The 18,140-nt window shown below is 34.9% G+C and overlaps 1 protein-coding gene across 5 annotated transcripts; it reads left to right on the forward strand.

Annotated features, from left to right (window-relative positions):
* Window positions 1–1,221: 1,221 nt before the first annotated feature.
* Window positions 1,222–17,865, forward strand: LOC110441659. Of its 5 annotated transcripts, none has more exons than XM_021484866.1 (2): window positions 1,222–1,285; window positions 16,139–17,865. In XM_021484866.1, exon 2 carries the CDS (start codon window positions 16,175–16,177, stop codon window positions 17,096–17,098), a length of 924 nt encoding a protein of 307 aa, XP_021340541.1. In that variant the 5' UTR covers window positions 1,222–1,285; window positions 16,139–16,174; the 3' UTR covers window positions 17,099–17,865. The 5 variants fall into 5 exon arrangements, with proteins under 5 accessions (XP_021340541.1, XP_021340539.1, XP_021340540.1 ...); XM_021484864.1 differs by having other exon boundaries at window positions 1,266–1,351; XM_021484865.1 differs by lacking the exon at window positions 1,222–1,285 and adding an exon at window positions 1,360–1,455.
* The last annotated feature ends 275 nt before the right edge of the window (window positions 17,866–18,140 follow it).

The raw sequence follows: 18,140 nt of genomic DNA on the forward strand, positions 1-18,140 counted from the left end.
AGCATTGTTAATGATTATATTACAATTTCACGAACCAGCAATTCATCAGTTTGATATTCGCAATAGATTGTTCGGTTCTCTGGAAAATCATTGGGGCGGAAGAAATGTTTTTGGCTTGTTTTCGGAACACCCTTATGAATTTATGGAAATCACGTGTGAGACGCCGGAGACACTGTTGGCTATTGTGCATGAAATTTCACCGAGATTACATCAGGGAAATAACCATGAACATATTTTATCACCACGAAATCGTGTCATGATGTTCCTCGTATGGCTAAGGTCATATCCATCGCTTCATTTTCTTTCTCTTCTTTTTGAAGTTTCAACAGCAACCGTCGGGCGAGAGCTCAGTGTGTTACGTGCTGTCATGTGGGACGTTTTTGCTGACAGCGTTGTTTGGCCCGGTCGACAAGAGTGGGAGGGTATGCGGGGTAATTGGTCTGATCTCTCTGACGCGGTAGGGGCTATCGACGGGACATCCCATCGTATGTACAGACCGGAAGTTGAACCTCAAGCACTTTATTACAGTGGTCATAGGCATGCTCATTGTATACATACCATTGTTATTGTTGACAATGAGGGTAATCTAAGGTTTGTTCAAAGTGGTTTTTCTGGTCACCAAAACGACGCTCAAATTCTCACACATTTGCCTACCATAGAACCAAATTTGGAATTAGATTTCCCGGTTAATTGTTTGATTCTTGGCGACAAGATATTCCCCAACAGATATCCTATCATGACGCCATTTCGCAGGCAGCAAATTAGACAAGCTCCCCAGAATGTGCAGAACAAATACCTGCACCTTAACGCTATCATGAGTAGGCACCGCGTAAGCGTGGAACATTTTATTTGTAAAATTAAAATTTATCGTGTCATCGGAAGTCTGTGGCGCAACCCAAGATGGTACATTTCCTCTATAGTTGACATTTGTGCAGCTCTTGCTGTGAGGCGACAGAGACTTTTCCAGTAGTGGTCATTGATAACTTACAGTGTATAAAAGTCTTTAACATATATGCGTCTCCATAGAATATTACCTGTTCCTTTACCTGACGTACGGGACAGGTGTTTGCCTCCACTACACAATGATCTTTCTATAAATAAAAATATTTTTGAGATGACCCCCATGTTTGCTTGTGTTAGTCTCCGTCTCCGTTCTCCGCGCTCGGTCTACCTCAAAATGAGAAAGGTCTAGTATTAATCTGATGTATAGAAGGTGTATACCTGATGCATAAAAAGTGTAACCTGATGTATCACATGGGAGGTGTGTTTACCTGATCTATAGGAGGTGTGTATACCTGATCTATAGGATATGTATCTGATCTGTAGGACATGTATACCTGATCTATAGGAGGTAAATACCTGATGTATGGGACGTGTATACCTGTTCAATAGGAGGTGTATACCTGATGTATGTAGTTGATATCTAACTTATTGGAGCTGATGATGGATGTATAGGTAATGTATGGGAGGTTTATATTTGTAGTAGAGAAGGTGTATATATTTGATTTATAGAAGGTGCATACCTGATGTATATGAGGTGTATATCTTTTTAGACCAATTCCTCCCTGGGGAGGGGTGCAATTCCCCGCTATACATATATAATTTTTATTTTTGTCATATCACAACAACAAATAACAATTGCATTACAACTCAGGTGACCTGTTAAGCCCATGGGGCTCTTGTTTTAAAGTACTGTATTAGTTGGACGTGTTGATATTGACTTCCAATAATAATTCCCCTATTTACCTATAATTAGATGTGGGTTACAGGGACATGTCACATGCTTATTTTAAAGTGTGCAGCAAAATATGTATATGTACTGTGATGCCCATTTATCATATATACTATCTTCCATTGTATATATATATATGAGTACCTGGTAGTATTTGACATGTCCCTATAGGTTGAAGGTTATGGAATTATGCACTATAGAAATATTCAAATTTCAAATATTTCATATCAATATGGATCGAGTGTCAGTGCTATATATTTTAAAAAAAAAACTGTTTAAAACAGTTGATTCTCAAACAGAATTTGTTCTGTATCAAAAAAACCAGAAAGAAGGTTTTTGGGCTGAAATATCTATCCTAGAATTTATTATTAAAAAGAGTTATACAATACTTATCCACAAGTTTTTGAGTCTTGAGCCCAAATTTTAAGCACATGTATCAGTAAAACTGATTGCATGATTCTTTACCACCAGGTCTAAATTATCATATAGGACAGTCTCTGAAAAATGGGACACAATCTAAACAAACTACTTGGGGTGGGTGAGGGTTAATGTTAACTAATTTGATTGGTTTGGAGGAACACTGAACAGGTGTACATGTCCTTTACCTGTTAACTCACAAAATACATGAGCACACACTTTAAACCATGAATTTATAACACAGGATATTCATCAGAAATCAATAAATTTTGCTTACAACAAACAAGACAATGCAAATGATGTGAATGATAAATGTTGAATCAACTTACAGCTTTCTGACATCAACTATCTGTATATATTTAACTCAAAATTGCTGTAAAAACGGCATACCTCGGGTAAACAGATGTCAAAGAAACCAAGACCTTCTCATTAATAATATAAAACAAATAACAACTCCCCCCACTCTCCCCAAATCAAACCAAACTAGAATTCTTTAACGAGGCTGTGTACGAAAAATAACGTAAATCAAGATGAATTTTAAAATCTCACTTTATATTTGAGTATGTGGCGACTGATTATGATTAGTCCGAATTATTCTGACGTTTTATCGACTTTTTTCATATCGGACTGTCGTCGATAAAACGTCAGAATAATTCGGACTAGATTATGATGACAATAATTATGCGCTCTTACCGAGTTTGGCATCATTACAGCTGCACTTAACTGGACCATAGGGTCACGTTACAAATGTCTGAAATACACATATGCTATACTGATACGGGTCACAACACACATGGACCGTCATTATATAAATCCTCAGCAAACTACTTTCATTTGTCTCATTCTGGTCGAAAATTACGTGCAACAGAATAATAAATGACAGTGATTCTCACCAATAAGAACTATTTCTGGACCTTTATCTTTTAGGCCAACAAAACTAAATTGTCATTTGAATAATTAAACATGAAGCAACTTCACAGACATTTTTTAAGATACCATGCAATGGCTCTAAAAAACAAAAATCATCCTTTCATGAATAGTTATTGCTTTCGTCGGGATTTTCTCTTCCTATTTTCTTGCTCTTATGTCTCTCTTATCCCTGCCCCTCTTTTTCTTGATAAATTTCTACTTTGTAACCAAACTATCCCCCAATCCCCGTTTCAATTAATTCCAGTCAGTTTCTTGTATATTTATTTTTCTAGGCGTATGTTATGTAAGTTATATTTGTGAACCAAATTTTAAATTAATGATAAACCCGTTATTTACAACATTTTTTTTTGTATGTGTGAAGGTTAGATACATATATTTTAATTCAAATCCTTCTTGCAGAACAAAGTTGCACAGAATAACAATCATGATAAAACTTGAATATGTATGCTTAATTAAGAGAGTATTAATGTAAAGGACCGTAGCTGATGTATTCCATCCTCAGACGGATCCTCATGTGTATGATATGTCTGGAATTAATGAAACAAATGGGAAAAAAATAATGGATTGAGATCAGGAAGTAGAACCTACGAAAACCAATATACACCATTGTCATAATACGTTAGAGTCCGATAAACGGGAGCTGTGCAAAACTAGCTTTGCGCATGTATATTTCGATAGTGTATGCTGTTTTCAGTTTACTGATTAGAGTAGGTAGGTAAAGCTCTTTGCAAAAACACTTTTGATAATATATGTAGTGTTTCATATTTAGAATTATGACGTTTTCTGCCCTGTTTTGTTTTAGAGTTTGATTTTGTGTTATTTTCCCAACAATAAAATATTTTTTACATATATTAAAAGTCACATTACAAGTAGTTTGGTACCAAATTTGGAAATCAAGAATAACATTTTGGACTTTATTACATTCCTATAGTACATGCTGAATAGTTTCTTCTTCTATGAAGCAAAAATTACACATTTTTCAAAAAGGAGTTTGTAACTAAAATGTGATGATTCATTCTAAATTGCAGCAATTGTAGTTTTGAATTTGTATTAGTGTCAAAAGGTAGTTTGTATATTTTCTTCCAATCCTCACTTGGTATATTTCCAAATACATTTTTTCCACTTTATTTGACCTGTAGGCACCACACTATTTTTGTTTAGCACATTGTAGATATCCTTTGTACCTTTTTATGTTTGATAATTATATTTTTTTTATTTTTTTTTATTTGTTTATTTTCAAAGTATTTTTCACATTACAGTAACATATACATTTCATTATACATAATGAATTCCACTTTCACACATACTTTCATACTAATTAATATTGCTCTTTTTGTAAGTGGTATTTTATTTTATTGTAATGTTATATTAGAAAAGAAGGAAAATCAGAAAAGAGAAACAAGAAAACAAAGAAATAGAGGAAATAAAGATAGGTAAATGGACAGAAAGAAAGACAGACAGACAGACAGACGGAAAGATAGACAGACAAGAAGAGAAGTACCAGTATTAAACAGACCAATTAAAAGGATAGAAGTCTGGTAATATATAGGTGTCAGTAGCTAAGTAATTAAGATAATACATTGAATGTTTAAATTTTGTCTCTTTTTTTTCAAATAAATTAAAATTAGATCAAACATATAAACAATCGGCAAAAAGTAGGTCTAGGAAATATCAATAAGCCTTTTCCATTTTTTCCACTCATTCTGGAAGTTAATGAGATATATTTCGTCTTTACTATTTGCAATATATTTTTGAATACTGTAATGTTCTTTAATTGAACTTTTAATTCCTTGTATAGATAAAGGCACTTTAAGACATCTTGCCTTGTATATATACTGTTTTATTATTAAAATAATACTATTGTCACTTTTATTAAGTCCGTTATAGTTATAAAAACCAAAAAGAAATGTTTGTTTATTATAATCAAATGGAATAATCAATGCATCTAATAAGAACTCAAAATTTTGTAAAAGATTTTGTACTTTGTCACATTCCCATAATACATGCTCTATTGTCTCTATTTCTAGTTTACACAGTTCACAGTAAGGGCTATCTACTATTCCTGCCTTAAACAAATATGCATTAGTTGTCAAAATGTGCTGATTAATTCTGTACTGAAACCACTGTAATTTGGTATTTTTCGTAATTCTAAATGGCATAATATATATTTTTTTCCAAACTTCATCATCAAATTGAAATATATCATCCCATTTTTTTTTACCTGTTGAAATAGTATCATTTTTACAAAATAAGCTATAAAAATCTCTTATCCCCTTTTTGTTTTTCAAAAACATTTCTATATTAATTGGTAAAAATGGATAGTTAACCTCTACATTTGACATATCTTGTTGTATAATATACTCTCTAATGGCAGTAATTAGACCCTGGTATCGCAAAAAGTTTGTATTAATATCATAAATCTGTTTGAATTCTTGAAATGTGTAAAAAGCATTGGTATTTCTGTCTCTGATTAGATCATCAATTACAATTATTCCTTTATTGTACCATTCCCTGTAAAATATACTTCTATTTTCTATTGAAATATTTTTATTATACCAGATGGGCATTTTGAAATTACTGCTAGGGGACTTATATTTTTCAATAATTTTTCTCCATGCCCTAAATACATCAATCCAAAATAGATTTTTAGTTTTATTTTGACATTTTGAAATATAATCAGTTCCACAATTTGCCAGAATGTTTTTATCACAATATAATTTTAAGATCACTTGCCATTTACCAGAATTCATATATAACCTCCTAACCCACGTTAATTTTAACGAGTCAATAAACGACTGTACATGTAACATTTTAAGACCCCCTTTTACATAATCTTTAACAATGACATCTCTCTTAGCTTTATCTATTTTACTATTCCACAGAAAATTAAAAAGCTCTATATTTAATTTTTTAAGAAAACAATCATCTTGATAATTATATTAATATTCAGTGGTATCAATGGCAGTGTAATGTTTTTTTTCAAAATTCCAGCCTAATTATCTTATTGCAAAAATGAGACCATTATAATCAATGAAGTTAGTATTTAAATTAAAAATAGTATTGCCTATTTTGATTAAGTCATTATAACAAATGGGTAAAGATAATACTTGAACTGACTGAGATTTATCAATTTTCCCCCTTAATGTATTCCATGCATGAAGAACATCAATCAAAATGTATTATGAAGTATATTTTTTGATAATATAATCAATATATTTATTTCCTAAAGTTAATAGTTTATTCTTATCTATTTTTTCAAACAGTAGGGTCTGCCAATTTGACGTCTTAAGACAAATATTTCTTATCCATGTTGATTTTAGAGCCATTTCAAAATGTTTGATATTAATCATTTTCAAACCACCTTCTTCATAATGTTTGACAATGACATCTCCTTTTACTTTAGCTATTGGACTTCCCCAAAGGTATTCATAAAACAACTTTTGATTTTCTATCATAATATTTTGGTTAGGAGAAGATAATCCTGTGAATAAATGTGTTAGTATTGCTAAAACTAGAGATTTTATTACAGTAATCCTGCCTATCGGAGTTTGATGCCTTTTATATGTTTATTTATTCTTAATTTTATTGCTAATATTTCTGCACAAAATATATGGTGATAACAGGTCTCCTTGTCTACAACCTCCTCCTAATTTTAAGGGTTTAGATAAGTTTCCATCTTGGTTCACTAAAGAAGAAATATTATTTGTAAAAGTTTTTATCCGCTGCTTAATTGACTCACCAAAATTTAAAAAATTTTCTAAAACTTGATTTATAAATGACCATGGTACAGAATCAAAAGCTTTTTCGAAGTCAATTAAAAGTAACATGCCTGACATGTTTTGTTCCTCTGTATATTCCATTACATCATAAATTAATCTAGTATTGTCAGCTATATATCTGCCCGGAATAAAACCTGCTTGATCACTATGTTTAAGTTTATCTAGAACTGATTTACATGTAAGTCTTTCTGCACTACATCCCGACGCTATTTTATAGACAACATTTAAAAGAGAAATTGGTCTCCAATTTTTAAAAAACTGACGGGGCTTATCTCCTTTTGGTATACGAGCAATGATTCCCTGTTTTTGAGTAATAGAAACATCCCCAGTTTCATACCCACGGTTTATTGATCGAACAATAAAAGGATTTAGATTTTTCCAGAAAAAATAAATATATATATACAGTAAAACCATCTGACCCGGGACTTTTATCATTTTTCATATTCTTTAACACATGTGTTGCTTCATTGTAATCAATCCTACCTTCTAACTTTTTGATTCTTCAAATAAAAGTTTAGGGACATCATTAAGTGAAATATCATCAAACCAGGAGTAGTTAGAGGGTTTATCATTATTTTTATATAGTCTATCGTAGTAGTTTCGGGTTTCTTCTAAAATCTCCTCCTGTTTTTAATAGTCCCCACCTCTGTTTCTATCCTTAGTATTATTTTTTCTGTAAAATTTATTTGTTCTAACTACAAAAATATTTTGATGTTTTTTCCCCTTCTTCTATCCATTTTACCTTTGATCTGAACATATTTCCCTTCAATTTTTTATCTCTAATATCCTCTAGCTCTTTTTTGTATTTGCGGATATCATCATTATTTGAAATTCCCTCCCTTTCTTCTAAGTTTTGAATTTTGTTAATCAAATCTTTTTCTATTTTAGAAATTTTTTGTTTTTTTTAAATAAGATGCATAATAAATTGTTTTCCCCCTAATTTCCATAAGTAATCCATTGATTTATTATCTTAATTAAACCTGAGATGTTTCTGAAACAATTATCATTATTTCAGTGTGTTACTCCTGGTCTTAAACTTGTTATACATTTATTGATATTTTAGGGAAATTTTAATATACATTCTTACAACCCAACAATAGCTTACACATGCTGACAGTGAAAGTGTCAGGGTCGTAAACGGTGTTGGAGTCTGTCGAGTGACAGTCCACGGAGCCACAGCAAAACAGTTTTACAGTTTGATCAAACGATAAGATAAAAAGCAGTTCATTATCAACAGGTTCCTTGGCAGATTAAATCAAGTTTAAGCGGAAAAAGTGGACCCATTAACTTCATCAAAGAGTCTTTCCCACCAATGATGGTGGCAACATGCGTTCATGTGTGCGGTTCATGCATCACTGCACATATGGATACAGGAGTCGCTTGTTTAGGCATCTGTGGAAAGATATTCACTTCTCCAAGAATTGTTCCTATTTCCCTAGGGAAGTATGACATAAATTTCTGAAGAATGAGTTGCCTTTTATGGCAAGCCTTCATTGTGTTTCTCATTAATTTCTTATATATATATATCGGTGTAGGATCTAAATTATCACTTTCATTCCCTGGGAAAACTATTCAGCCATACTTCTGAGACAAATATATTTGAAAATGGCAAATATATTCATAAACAAGAGGCCTAGAGGGCATGTATCGCTCATCTGGATATCTAAGCAATCATGGCAGAATATTATCCAAATGAGATCCAAGGGGATATTCCAGACCCCAAGGCCAATCCTTGTAGCATATATATCTGTGTTTGATTTTTCATGCCCCGCAAATTTAATGTATGGTTATGGGGCGGGGATCTCAACTGTTTCCAAGCTGTCACTAAGAAACTAGGTCCCTAGGGGTGTGGCCAGACCCCAGGGTTTATGCTAATATCATGCCTACATTCGTCTCTTTATGCGCAGCATTTGTATATATAGTTTTGGGGGGGGGGATCTCAACTTCTTCCAAGCTGTGACTCCGAAACTAGGTCCCTAGGGTTGTGGCCAGACCCCAGGGTTTATGCTAATATCATGACTACATTCGTCTCTTTATGCGCAGCATTTGTATATATAGTTTTGGGGTGGGGGATCTCAACTATTTCAAAGTTATGACCCAGGGACTATGTATCCAAGGGTGGGGCCAGACCTTAGGGCCCTCCTGGAAGCAAATGTGCATTCTTCTCTTTATACTCAGCCAATATATATATGGTTATACGGTGGGGATCTCAACCATTTCCAAGTAATAAACTGTTTTGGGCCCAACCCCTTAGCCGGGGGTTAGCCCCACCATTTGTACAATTTTGAATCCCTGCCTCCAATGAATGCTTCCGACCAGATATGATCGATATCCATGGCATAGTTCTACAGAAGAAGTCGTTTATAGCAATATAATCAAATTGCCCCCTTTTGGCCCGCCCCTCAGCCCCCTGGGGGGCCAGCCTCACCATTTGTACAATATTGAATCTCCACCACCTAGGGATACTTCCAGTCAAATATCGTTGATATCCATCTCTTAGTTCCAGAGAAGAAGTCGCTTAAAGCAGTATAGCCAAATAACCCTTTTTGGACAGCCCCTCAGCCCCCTGGGGGGTCAGCCGGACCATTTGTACAATTTTGAATCCCTGCCTCCCATGAATACTTTTGATCACATATGATTGATATCCAGTGCAGAGTTCTACAGAAGAAGTAGTTTGTAGCAATATATCCAAATTGTTCCCTTTAGGCCCCGCCCCTCAGCCCCCTGGGAGGTCAGGATCACAAAAATTATACCAGCAGACCTTCCTCCTATTATGTCTATTTCATATATAAACTATACTAAATGTCACCCCCTCCTCAGGGGCAACGAGGGCCATGAGAGACATGAAAATCACAAATTTTATAAAGACCTTTACAGTTATGAGTAGTATTTGATTCTAGCATTTCTAGAACGGGAGAAGAATGTTTTTGAAATTTCCCTCAATCCCCCCCCCCTTTCGGCCCCTAACTCAGCCTCCTAGGGGCTCAGGCTCATAATTTTTACCTGCAGACCCCCTACCCCTAACAAGTATTTCTATCAAATATGAACAACTTCCGTTCAAAACAATGGAAGATATGGCCGATTATGTTTATTTCCTATATAAACTATCTAAACTTCACCCCCTCCCCAGGAACAAACGGGGGTGCTAGCAGACATGAAAATCACAATTTATATAAACCACCCAAAGGCCTTTACAACTATGAGTAGTATTTGATTCTAGCTTTTCTATAACTGGAGAAGGAAGATTTTTTAATCTTTTCTAAATTTCCCACTTTTTGGCCCCTAACTCAGCCCCCTATGGGGCCACACCCTTATTTCATAAAGCTAGTGAGCCCCTGGTCCCAAGGACGCTTCATATCAAATTTAGTTATAATCCAATCAGGCGTTCAGGAAATAAAGGCTTTTAAAGGGAAAAGTTGACGACGGACGACGGACGCTGCGGTACGGCATAAGCTCACTTGCGCTTCGGGCAGGTGAGCTAAAACATTAATAAGAGTTTGCAATGAGATTTTGCAATGAAAATAAAACTTCATATGAGGTCTGCTTTAATGAACTTTTAAAATTTCCTTGAGGAGAAATTTCGAATTTCTAAAAAACATAATCAGAATACAAGGTGATTTGTTTTTATATGTATGTGATTATTGAATCAGACTTAGGGAAGGAAATCATTGCAAAGTTATGCAAAATTCTTAACTTAAGCTGCGGAATGTGAAACCACTAGACAGGTGGAATCCTGTCTATAGCCATGAACTTGGGTTTCACAGTTGCCCATGTTTTTCAACTTCCAGACAATCCATGTAGTGTAGCAGGCATAAATTAAACAAACGTCGTAATTTGCTTATGGAAAAAATCCTGAAATTTATAATTTGGAGATTTGAATAATACATGATCTTGAATTTTCATGATGTAGCATCATAATGAATGATTAAATTATACAAGTGGTTAATTTACTAACAGAATTCAAAACAATATATATATAATCTCAATGTTTGGGTGTAATAATTGTGATTAAAGGATTTTAGGAATAGGAACCTCATGCTTTTGTATGTATACTTTGTCTGGTATCAGAACATATTTCTAAAAGTTAAAAATGTGTAGAAAAGTCAAACAAATTACAACTACCAAATGTAATAGGTACAGTAGATATGTGCATTTGGTTTTTCCACCTCCCTGACACGATATCTTAAATGTGCTTTGTGTGAAAATATCTCGGGTGTTTACTGTTCCTTCGATTGTCCTGTCAGGACTTTCATCCATATAGGAGTTTTGATGTTTGGCTGTCATGTGAAAATGCCCATATTCTATTAATACAAATAATATCTACATTAATTAATTGATATGTATTAATGATGGAAATACCTGTAAGAGAGAGAGAGCAGTGAAAACAATGGAGTGACACAATCCACATATAAGTCAGAATCAGGAACTATGGTATCTTGTAATCTGTGTAATTATTACAACACAGTTCATATACAGTAACATTTGTTTGTGTCGTTTAGGTGTTTAAGAATTCCTGTTTATGTCGGTCGGTCAGTCATGACCGGGAATCTTCCCAGAAAATGTTCTCTCACCAGCTGTACTCTGGAAGGGAGGGGGTATTATTAGTTAATCACAAGATGCATATGGTTTATGGGAAAAAATACTATGGAAGAAAGTGTTATATCTCTGCTGTTTTACCTAGCATCTTAATTCTTCATATGATACAGGTGGTAGTAATATAGCTAGTACTCATGGTCGCACAAGGGAGGCCAAAAAGACGCCATCCTGTGTGAAGGGGATAAAACTAGGCAGATAGTAATCATACATAATTGACCATCACAACTCCCAATGTTCCCAGACTATACTCTTATATATTTTTTCTTGCTTGTTTGTGAACTGTGGTAGTAAATAATGGCATTTGGAAACAAATTCCTTACCAGGGCCCGTATTCATGAAACCGTTCTCATGCTCAAGCATGGATTCTGTGCTCAAACCATCTTTTTCGCAACCCGCTTAGATAATGTCAAACGATCACAAAGACTGTCAAATGTAAACATTGAAAACAGTTTTTGGCTTTAAGTTTCTTCAAAATGTTTCCAAATCATTGACAAAATAAGATTGATTTATTAAGTTATAACAAGAACAAGAAATCAGGCACGAGCACAAAATTCATACTTGCGAATGAGAATGGTTTCATGAATATGGGTTCAATTCCCAACTCAGACATGACTAGATATTGGGTCACCAGCACAGCTAAGCGGGTCTCGGGTGGTCCAGTTTCCTCCCACAATTGGACCCGCTATGCGCTTACCTTCCAGGCCAACAAAAATCATAAATATAAGTAATTTATGTGTCAAAAATTAAGTTTATGTCATATTACTTAATAATACGTCCTAGCCCCCAAACTTTGCCACACCGTTTTAACAATCCCCGCTCCACCGCCAAAAATTGTGACTAAGTATTGGACCCGTTTTTTTCTGTCGCGACTATACTGTGATGGGGAAGGTGTTAGGATTCCATTAGTGACTCTTCACAATTATATCGTTATAGGGGAATTGCTTTGTATTGTTATGATACATTGTATTGATACACCTGGGTTACGAGGTAAGGCAATTATTGATGTAGAATTGTTGTGGTAAAAACAATGAAAGTTTGATGAACGTGGCTGCTCGCTTCAATGGTCTGCTAAATTAACACAACTATACAACATGACAACTCAACTGTATGTCCTGTTTCCTTGTCAAATTGATGATTTTGAATTCTCTCAGAAGTTCCTGGTGTCACCTAGTCACCTGTATCGGGGACAAATCAATAACATACTGTCGTAAATGGGAATAGATGAGTACTACGCACTTTTTCACATCAATAATAGCCAGCCAACAGTGAAAACATCATAAAACTTTCATAATAACAATCCATTTCACCCGAATTGAATGATACATGAAATACAAGTGTGAAGTCTTTATTGTTTAGGAGGTAGTATAGCTACTTTCTCTGTCTGATGATTTTTATGACGGGTTTTCGGTAGTGGATATTATATAGGAAGATTTTGTAGAGTTTTTGGGATTTGTAACATATATGGGGAAAGACACTGGATATTATATAGGGATAATTTTGGTTTCGGGACTTGTATCACCCATAGAAACACTACTGTGATGACTGTCATTGGCAAACCCTGTACGTGCTACCTTTCAAAAGTCGTAAACCGGCACGGTTTCTAGACCCCATAGGACTCTATACCCGAAAATTGTCAATATTGAGATTTTGTTCAAATTCAATGTTCCTGGTCCTAGCTCGGGGTGAGTTCCTATTTCAATGTTAATGAAACTCGGTGTGAAATGCTGTCATTGGCATTCCCTGTACGTGCAACTTTTCAAAACCCGTGCACCGGCACAGTTTAAAGACCTCCTGGGACCCTATACCCGAAAATTGTCAAAATTGAGATTTTGTTCAAATTCAATGTGCCTGGTCCTCGTTTGGGGTGAGTTCCTATTTCAATGTTAATGAAACTCGTTGTGAATGCTGTCATTAGCTCCCCCTGAACGTGAAACTTTCAAAACCTGTGCACCGGCATCTGTTTCACAGCATTTTTCTGGAAAATTTTGAATAACGAATAACTGTCCAACTTTACTTTCGCCACCCGGAAAGTAAAGTTGAACAGCTATTCGTTATTCCGAATAACGACTAACGAATAACTGTTCCATTTTACCTTGCCTGTTCACAGACGAAATGTATTTTGAAATAAAATGTCAGTTTTCACATTCTTGTTTTATGAGTCGGTGGTTATCATGGCTCTCGATATACGATGACACAAATTACCGGTCTGACAACAAAAGGAGTATGCATTTAGGCAGAGGCAGGTAAAGAGAAATTTTGCAAAACATATTCAAAGGGATATACCTATACATATCTTTATAACCAGTTTGATTTACAGTGTTACTTAAGTAAACCCTTATCTAGAGATTACAAAAACTAGGTTATCTGCTCATAATCTTAATATAGAAAAAGGTAGATATCACACTATTAAGCTTAGTCCTAGAGTGTGTACTGTATGTAATTTAAATGATGTTGAAGATGAGTTTCATTTTATGTTGAAATGTGCACGTAATTCGAATTTGCGTGTTAAACTTTTGAAAAAGTACTATGTTAAAAAACAGGTATGTTTAAAATGATAAATCTAATTAATGTAAACAACACAAAAGGACTTTTCAATTAGGCAAAATATATAAAAGCGGCAAATGCAAGAAGAAACCAATTAACTTCATTTGTTACACTCTCCATATTGTTTGTACATTGCTGGTATTGTATTGTATGTATTGCATGTATTGTATTGTATTGTATGTAGATATTGTAAATATATCTCACTTTTGAAACCGATGGGTCAAAAACCCCAAGGTAATAAAGAACTTGATCTTGCCTTAATATTTCGACGGGGTTATTTATATTCAATTATAAACATTTAAGCCCCTCCCCCTCCTCAGACCAAGGTCATGTAATCATCTGCTCCCTTATTAACATATCCGAACTTTCAAGCATCACTATCAGTATATACCCCCTTCCTCCTGTTTATAGAAATTCAGGTTACATATGTAGATATAAATACTTTAAATTGATCATGCGCGATATGTCTAGAGCTCGCTGCACATGCACAACTAATTTATCAGTTTTTAATATTTTACATTTACTTAAGCTCAAAGGATGCAATTCGATTGGCTCTCATCCCTTAAATGATCAGGACAGAGTTTAACCAGAAGGACGACACATGTCTACAGTGAAACATCTTTCTATTGAACAGAAACATTTCTAGCGTTGTCAGACATACTAGGATTATAATTTCCTATATAATTTGTGGACTAATTTGAGGGAATTAGGCACTGACTGTCACCGGACAGTTATTTCGCTGAAGCGCTATGTTTGAAACAAGTATCGCTCCGCCGAGTCTTGTTCCACCACGTTTAGGCTACTTCATACACAGAGTTAACTAAGCTGAAAAGGGTGAGATTTATATAATTTTCTATTGAACAGGAACATTTCTAGCTTTGTCAGACATACTAGGATTATAAATTCCTATATAATATGTGGACTCATGGGATGCATTTTAATACTTGTCTGAGGTAAGTCAGGTTTATATAAGTTAGTCATCATCGCAAAAGGTAACATCATATTTGTGTTTCTGCTATCATCCTCACAAAAAAATAGGATAGATAGGTAGGCATTTTTTAATTTTTTGGATTTTTTTTAACATGATTATATAGAGCAGAAGTTTTGACTTTAAGAGTGAATGCCACTAAATTCCAATAAAATGTTTAGGGTAGGCACACAAATCTAGGGTAGGGTTAGTTAAAACTTGTTTTTTTATATGTCCCAAGTAATTATATATATATATATATATCCTTGTTCTACTAAGGCCGATGCTGTCTAATGGTAATGGGTTTCTTTATTATAACACTGCTAATTGGACTATCGTGCTACTACTATCAAAGCATGCTATACTTTAATAGTCCCAGTGGTAGTTTACATGATTAAGCAGATGAAGATTTTCTTCGTGCCAACAACAACATTAAAATATATATATATATATACATCTAAACAACAACCCGGACAACAAATGTGAGGTTCAAGTATTTCTGAGAATTTGTGGTAAACCAGCCGGAAAAGAGTAATTATATAAATCAGCTAATATTGAAATTGAACCCGTTCGCAACTTTAATTGTTCTTTGTTTGGTTTATTTAGGATAACAAACATGTCGGTTTATTGATGAACTTTACAATTTGATTAAAATATGCACGATCTAGTTTGAAAATATTGAAGATTCTTAACTTTTTTAATCATTATCAGGTAGTAAGTGATAGAAATAACTCTCATACTGATAACTTTATTCGATTTAGTCGTAAAATGTACCTTGTTCTGGCTTGATATTTTCCATGCTCTCGCGCTTTGTTGAAACAAATTCCAAAAGGAATAAGCATTATTTCAGGGTCTCTGAAGTATCTAAAACGGTTACTGAAGAAACAAATTTACTTTATAATAAAAGTTTTCAAACCGTTTTGTCGGTCGACAGCGTGGTACTCTGTTCATGTTTACTTCTCACTGAAAGGGCCGGACATTGCTCTATTGAGTTGTAGCTATATTTATTATCGACTTTCCAATGAGAAAAAAACACACTGAACGTTGGCTTCAAGTCATGTCATTATCAAATACGTAAAGGTTAGTTAGGATTATATATTTTCAGTATCGACTAGGTTTTAATGGAGTTACTTGACTTAATAGCCTCTTTAATCAAATTTATTTTGTTTCCAGTTGAACTGATGCAGTAGTAACACCACGTGAAGAAAAATGGGACGGCTTCTGATATCTTCCTTTTTGTGTTATATACTTGTTGCCACCGTCACGATCGGCTACTTAATTATCTACTCAAATAATTCACGGCAAAAACATTCTATGCATAAGGATTCTAGAAATAGTAAATGGAACCAGGTAGTTCCAAGTCAACTTTCAAACCTGGACACGTACGACAGACGACCTCGTTTAATTCTAGGAATCTTGACACCAGCCACAAATATGAACTACAGGAACGCGCAACGATCAACGTGGCTGTCTACTATGCAACGTTCACAAAGCGAACTTCCATTTAAAATAACTTACAAGTTTCTAATAGACCAACCAACAAAAGAAACTATAGTAGAAAACAATAATTACAACGATATTGTATTTCTTAATGTAACAAGCCATGGACGAGCAACTAAATTTGGAGAGAAATTGTATGTTTGGTTTAAATACATTCATGAACAATATCCTGATGCTTTACTTGGGGCGAAGTTAGATGATGACGTATTTTTATGTGTTCTTCAGATTTTTAAAAGACTTGATCAACTGAAATCGTCAAAATTATACTATGGATGGACACATGGCGCTGGGTCACACGTCAAAATAGAGACACGAGTCGATGAAATGTTTTTAGTTGTTGGTAAAGACTTGTTAGAAAGAATTGCAAAGCGGAGGTATTGTACTGGGACGAAATGCAACACCAGTGAAAATCTAATTGATTTAGATTATGGCGACACATCTTTAGCAACATGGCTCTCGATATACGATGACATAGATTACCGGTCTGACAACAAAAGGATTATACATTTAGGCAGAGGCAGGGAAAGAGAAATTTTGCAAAACATCAAGCCAGGTTTTTGTTCGAAATATATCCTAAACCATAAATCGTCTGTAGAAGTAATGGAAAAACTTCACGAATATAACAAACCCTGAAGTGTATCTCATCGGCGCTATCTATGGATCACTGTTTTCCGGTGAAGTGGTAAAAACACTTCTACCACAATCATTAACATGTAAAAGGATTGGGTTTAGAACACTTACTCGTTGTATATATTTCCGTATTTACGTTTCGTGTAACGGAGTGCGTGTTGTGATCATCAGCTCCATATTGTTTACCTGGGGTATTCCCGTTTGGGATTCCCTTCCGGTATTATATTTGGACGTTTCTGATTGGTTTACATTTTTAGGATATTTTACCTTACCTGTACAGCACTCTAAGCTCAGGTATGGGTCAGTATCGAGTTCAAATACTACATTGCACGTGCATTTCAAGGCATACAATTAAATTTGGCTATAAAGCTGGGTGTTTTGGTCTTGTAAATCAGTCTGGCAGAGGCTTACATGTAGCTGGCTGGCTCGTCTTTACCCTTCTTACGGGTAGGTATGTACGAGTGTATTTCGGCCTTAGACCTCAAATTATTCCGGGCTGGGTGGTATTTTCCCATTGTAGGCATGTTTTGGTAGAATTATCTCAGTATTAATTTGGGATGGTTATTTTCCCGTTGTCGGCATGTTGTAATATATTATCGGGGCGTGTTTAAACTTATTCCCCGGGGAGGCATACCGGGTGGACATTTTTTGAGAGGACATATGTTACACGGTATACTGTTTTTAGTATGGGGCGGTCGAGTGGTTGACGTGCTGTAGCATCATGTTTCATCTAATTGACTTCACTGTTTCATTTTGCACATAATAAATTGTAGAACTTTATAAAACGTGTTGTCAATCATTGACCTGTAGCCAGCTGTAGTTAAGTCGAGACAGAACCACAGGGTTGACGAACGAAAAATCACTATACGAGGACAAAACGTTTACAAATATATGAACACAAATATTTGGCGATCTTGGACAAAATGCCAGCGTGCGATAACTGGGCCGTTGTTACGACAATTTTCTCTCCATCGAAAGCTGTAAAACACATAGTGTCACTTTCAATGTGGTGCTTAGTAAGTGTAGCAGATACGAAAACACCACA

The sequence above is a fragment of the Mizuhopecten yessoensis genome, unplaced genomic scaffold (assembly GCF_002113885.1).
Source record: "Mizuhopecten yessoensis strain PY_sf001 unplaced genomic scaffold, ASM211388v2 scaffold716087, whole genome shotgun sequence".
Classification (NCBI taxonomy): Eukaryota; Metazoa; Mollusca; class Bivalvia; order Pectinida; family Pectinidae; genus Mizuhopecten; species Mizuhopecten yessoensis.

Bases quoted from the DNA above. Each gene is read 5' to 3' on its own strand.
- LOC110441659 (XM_021484866.1), top strand. From the start codon at position 16,175: ATGGGACGGCTTCTGATATCTTCCTTTTTGTGTTATATACTTGTTGCC.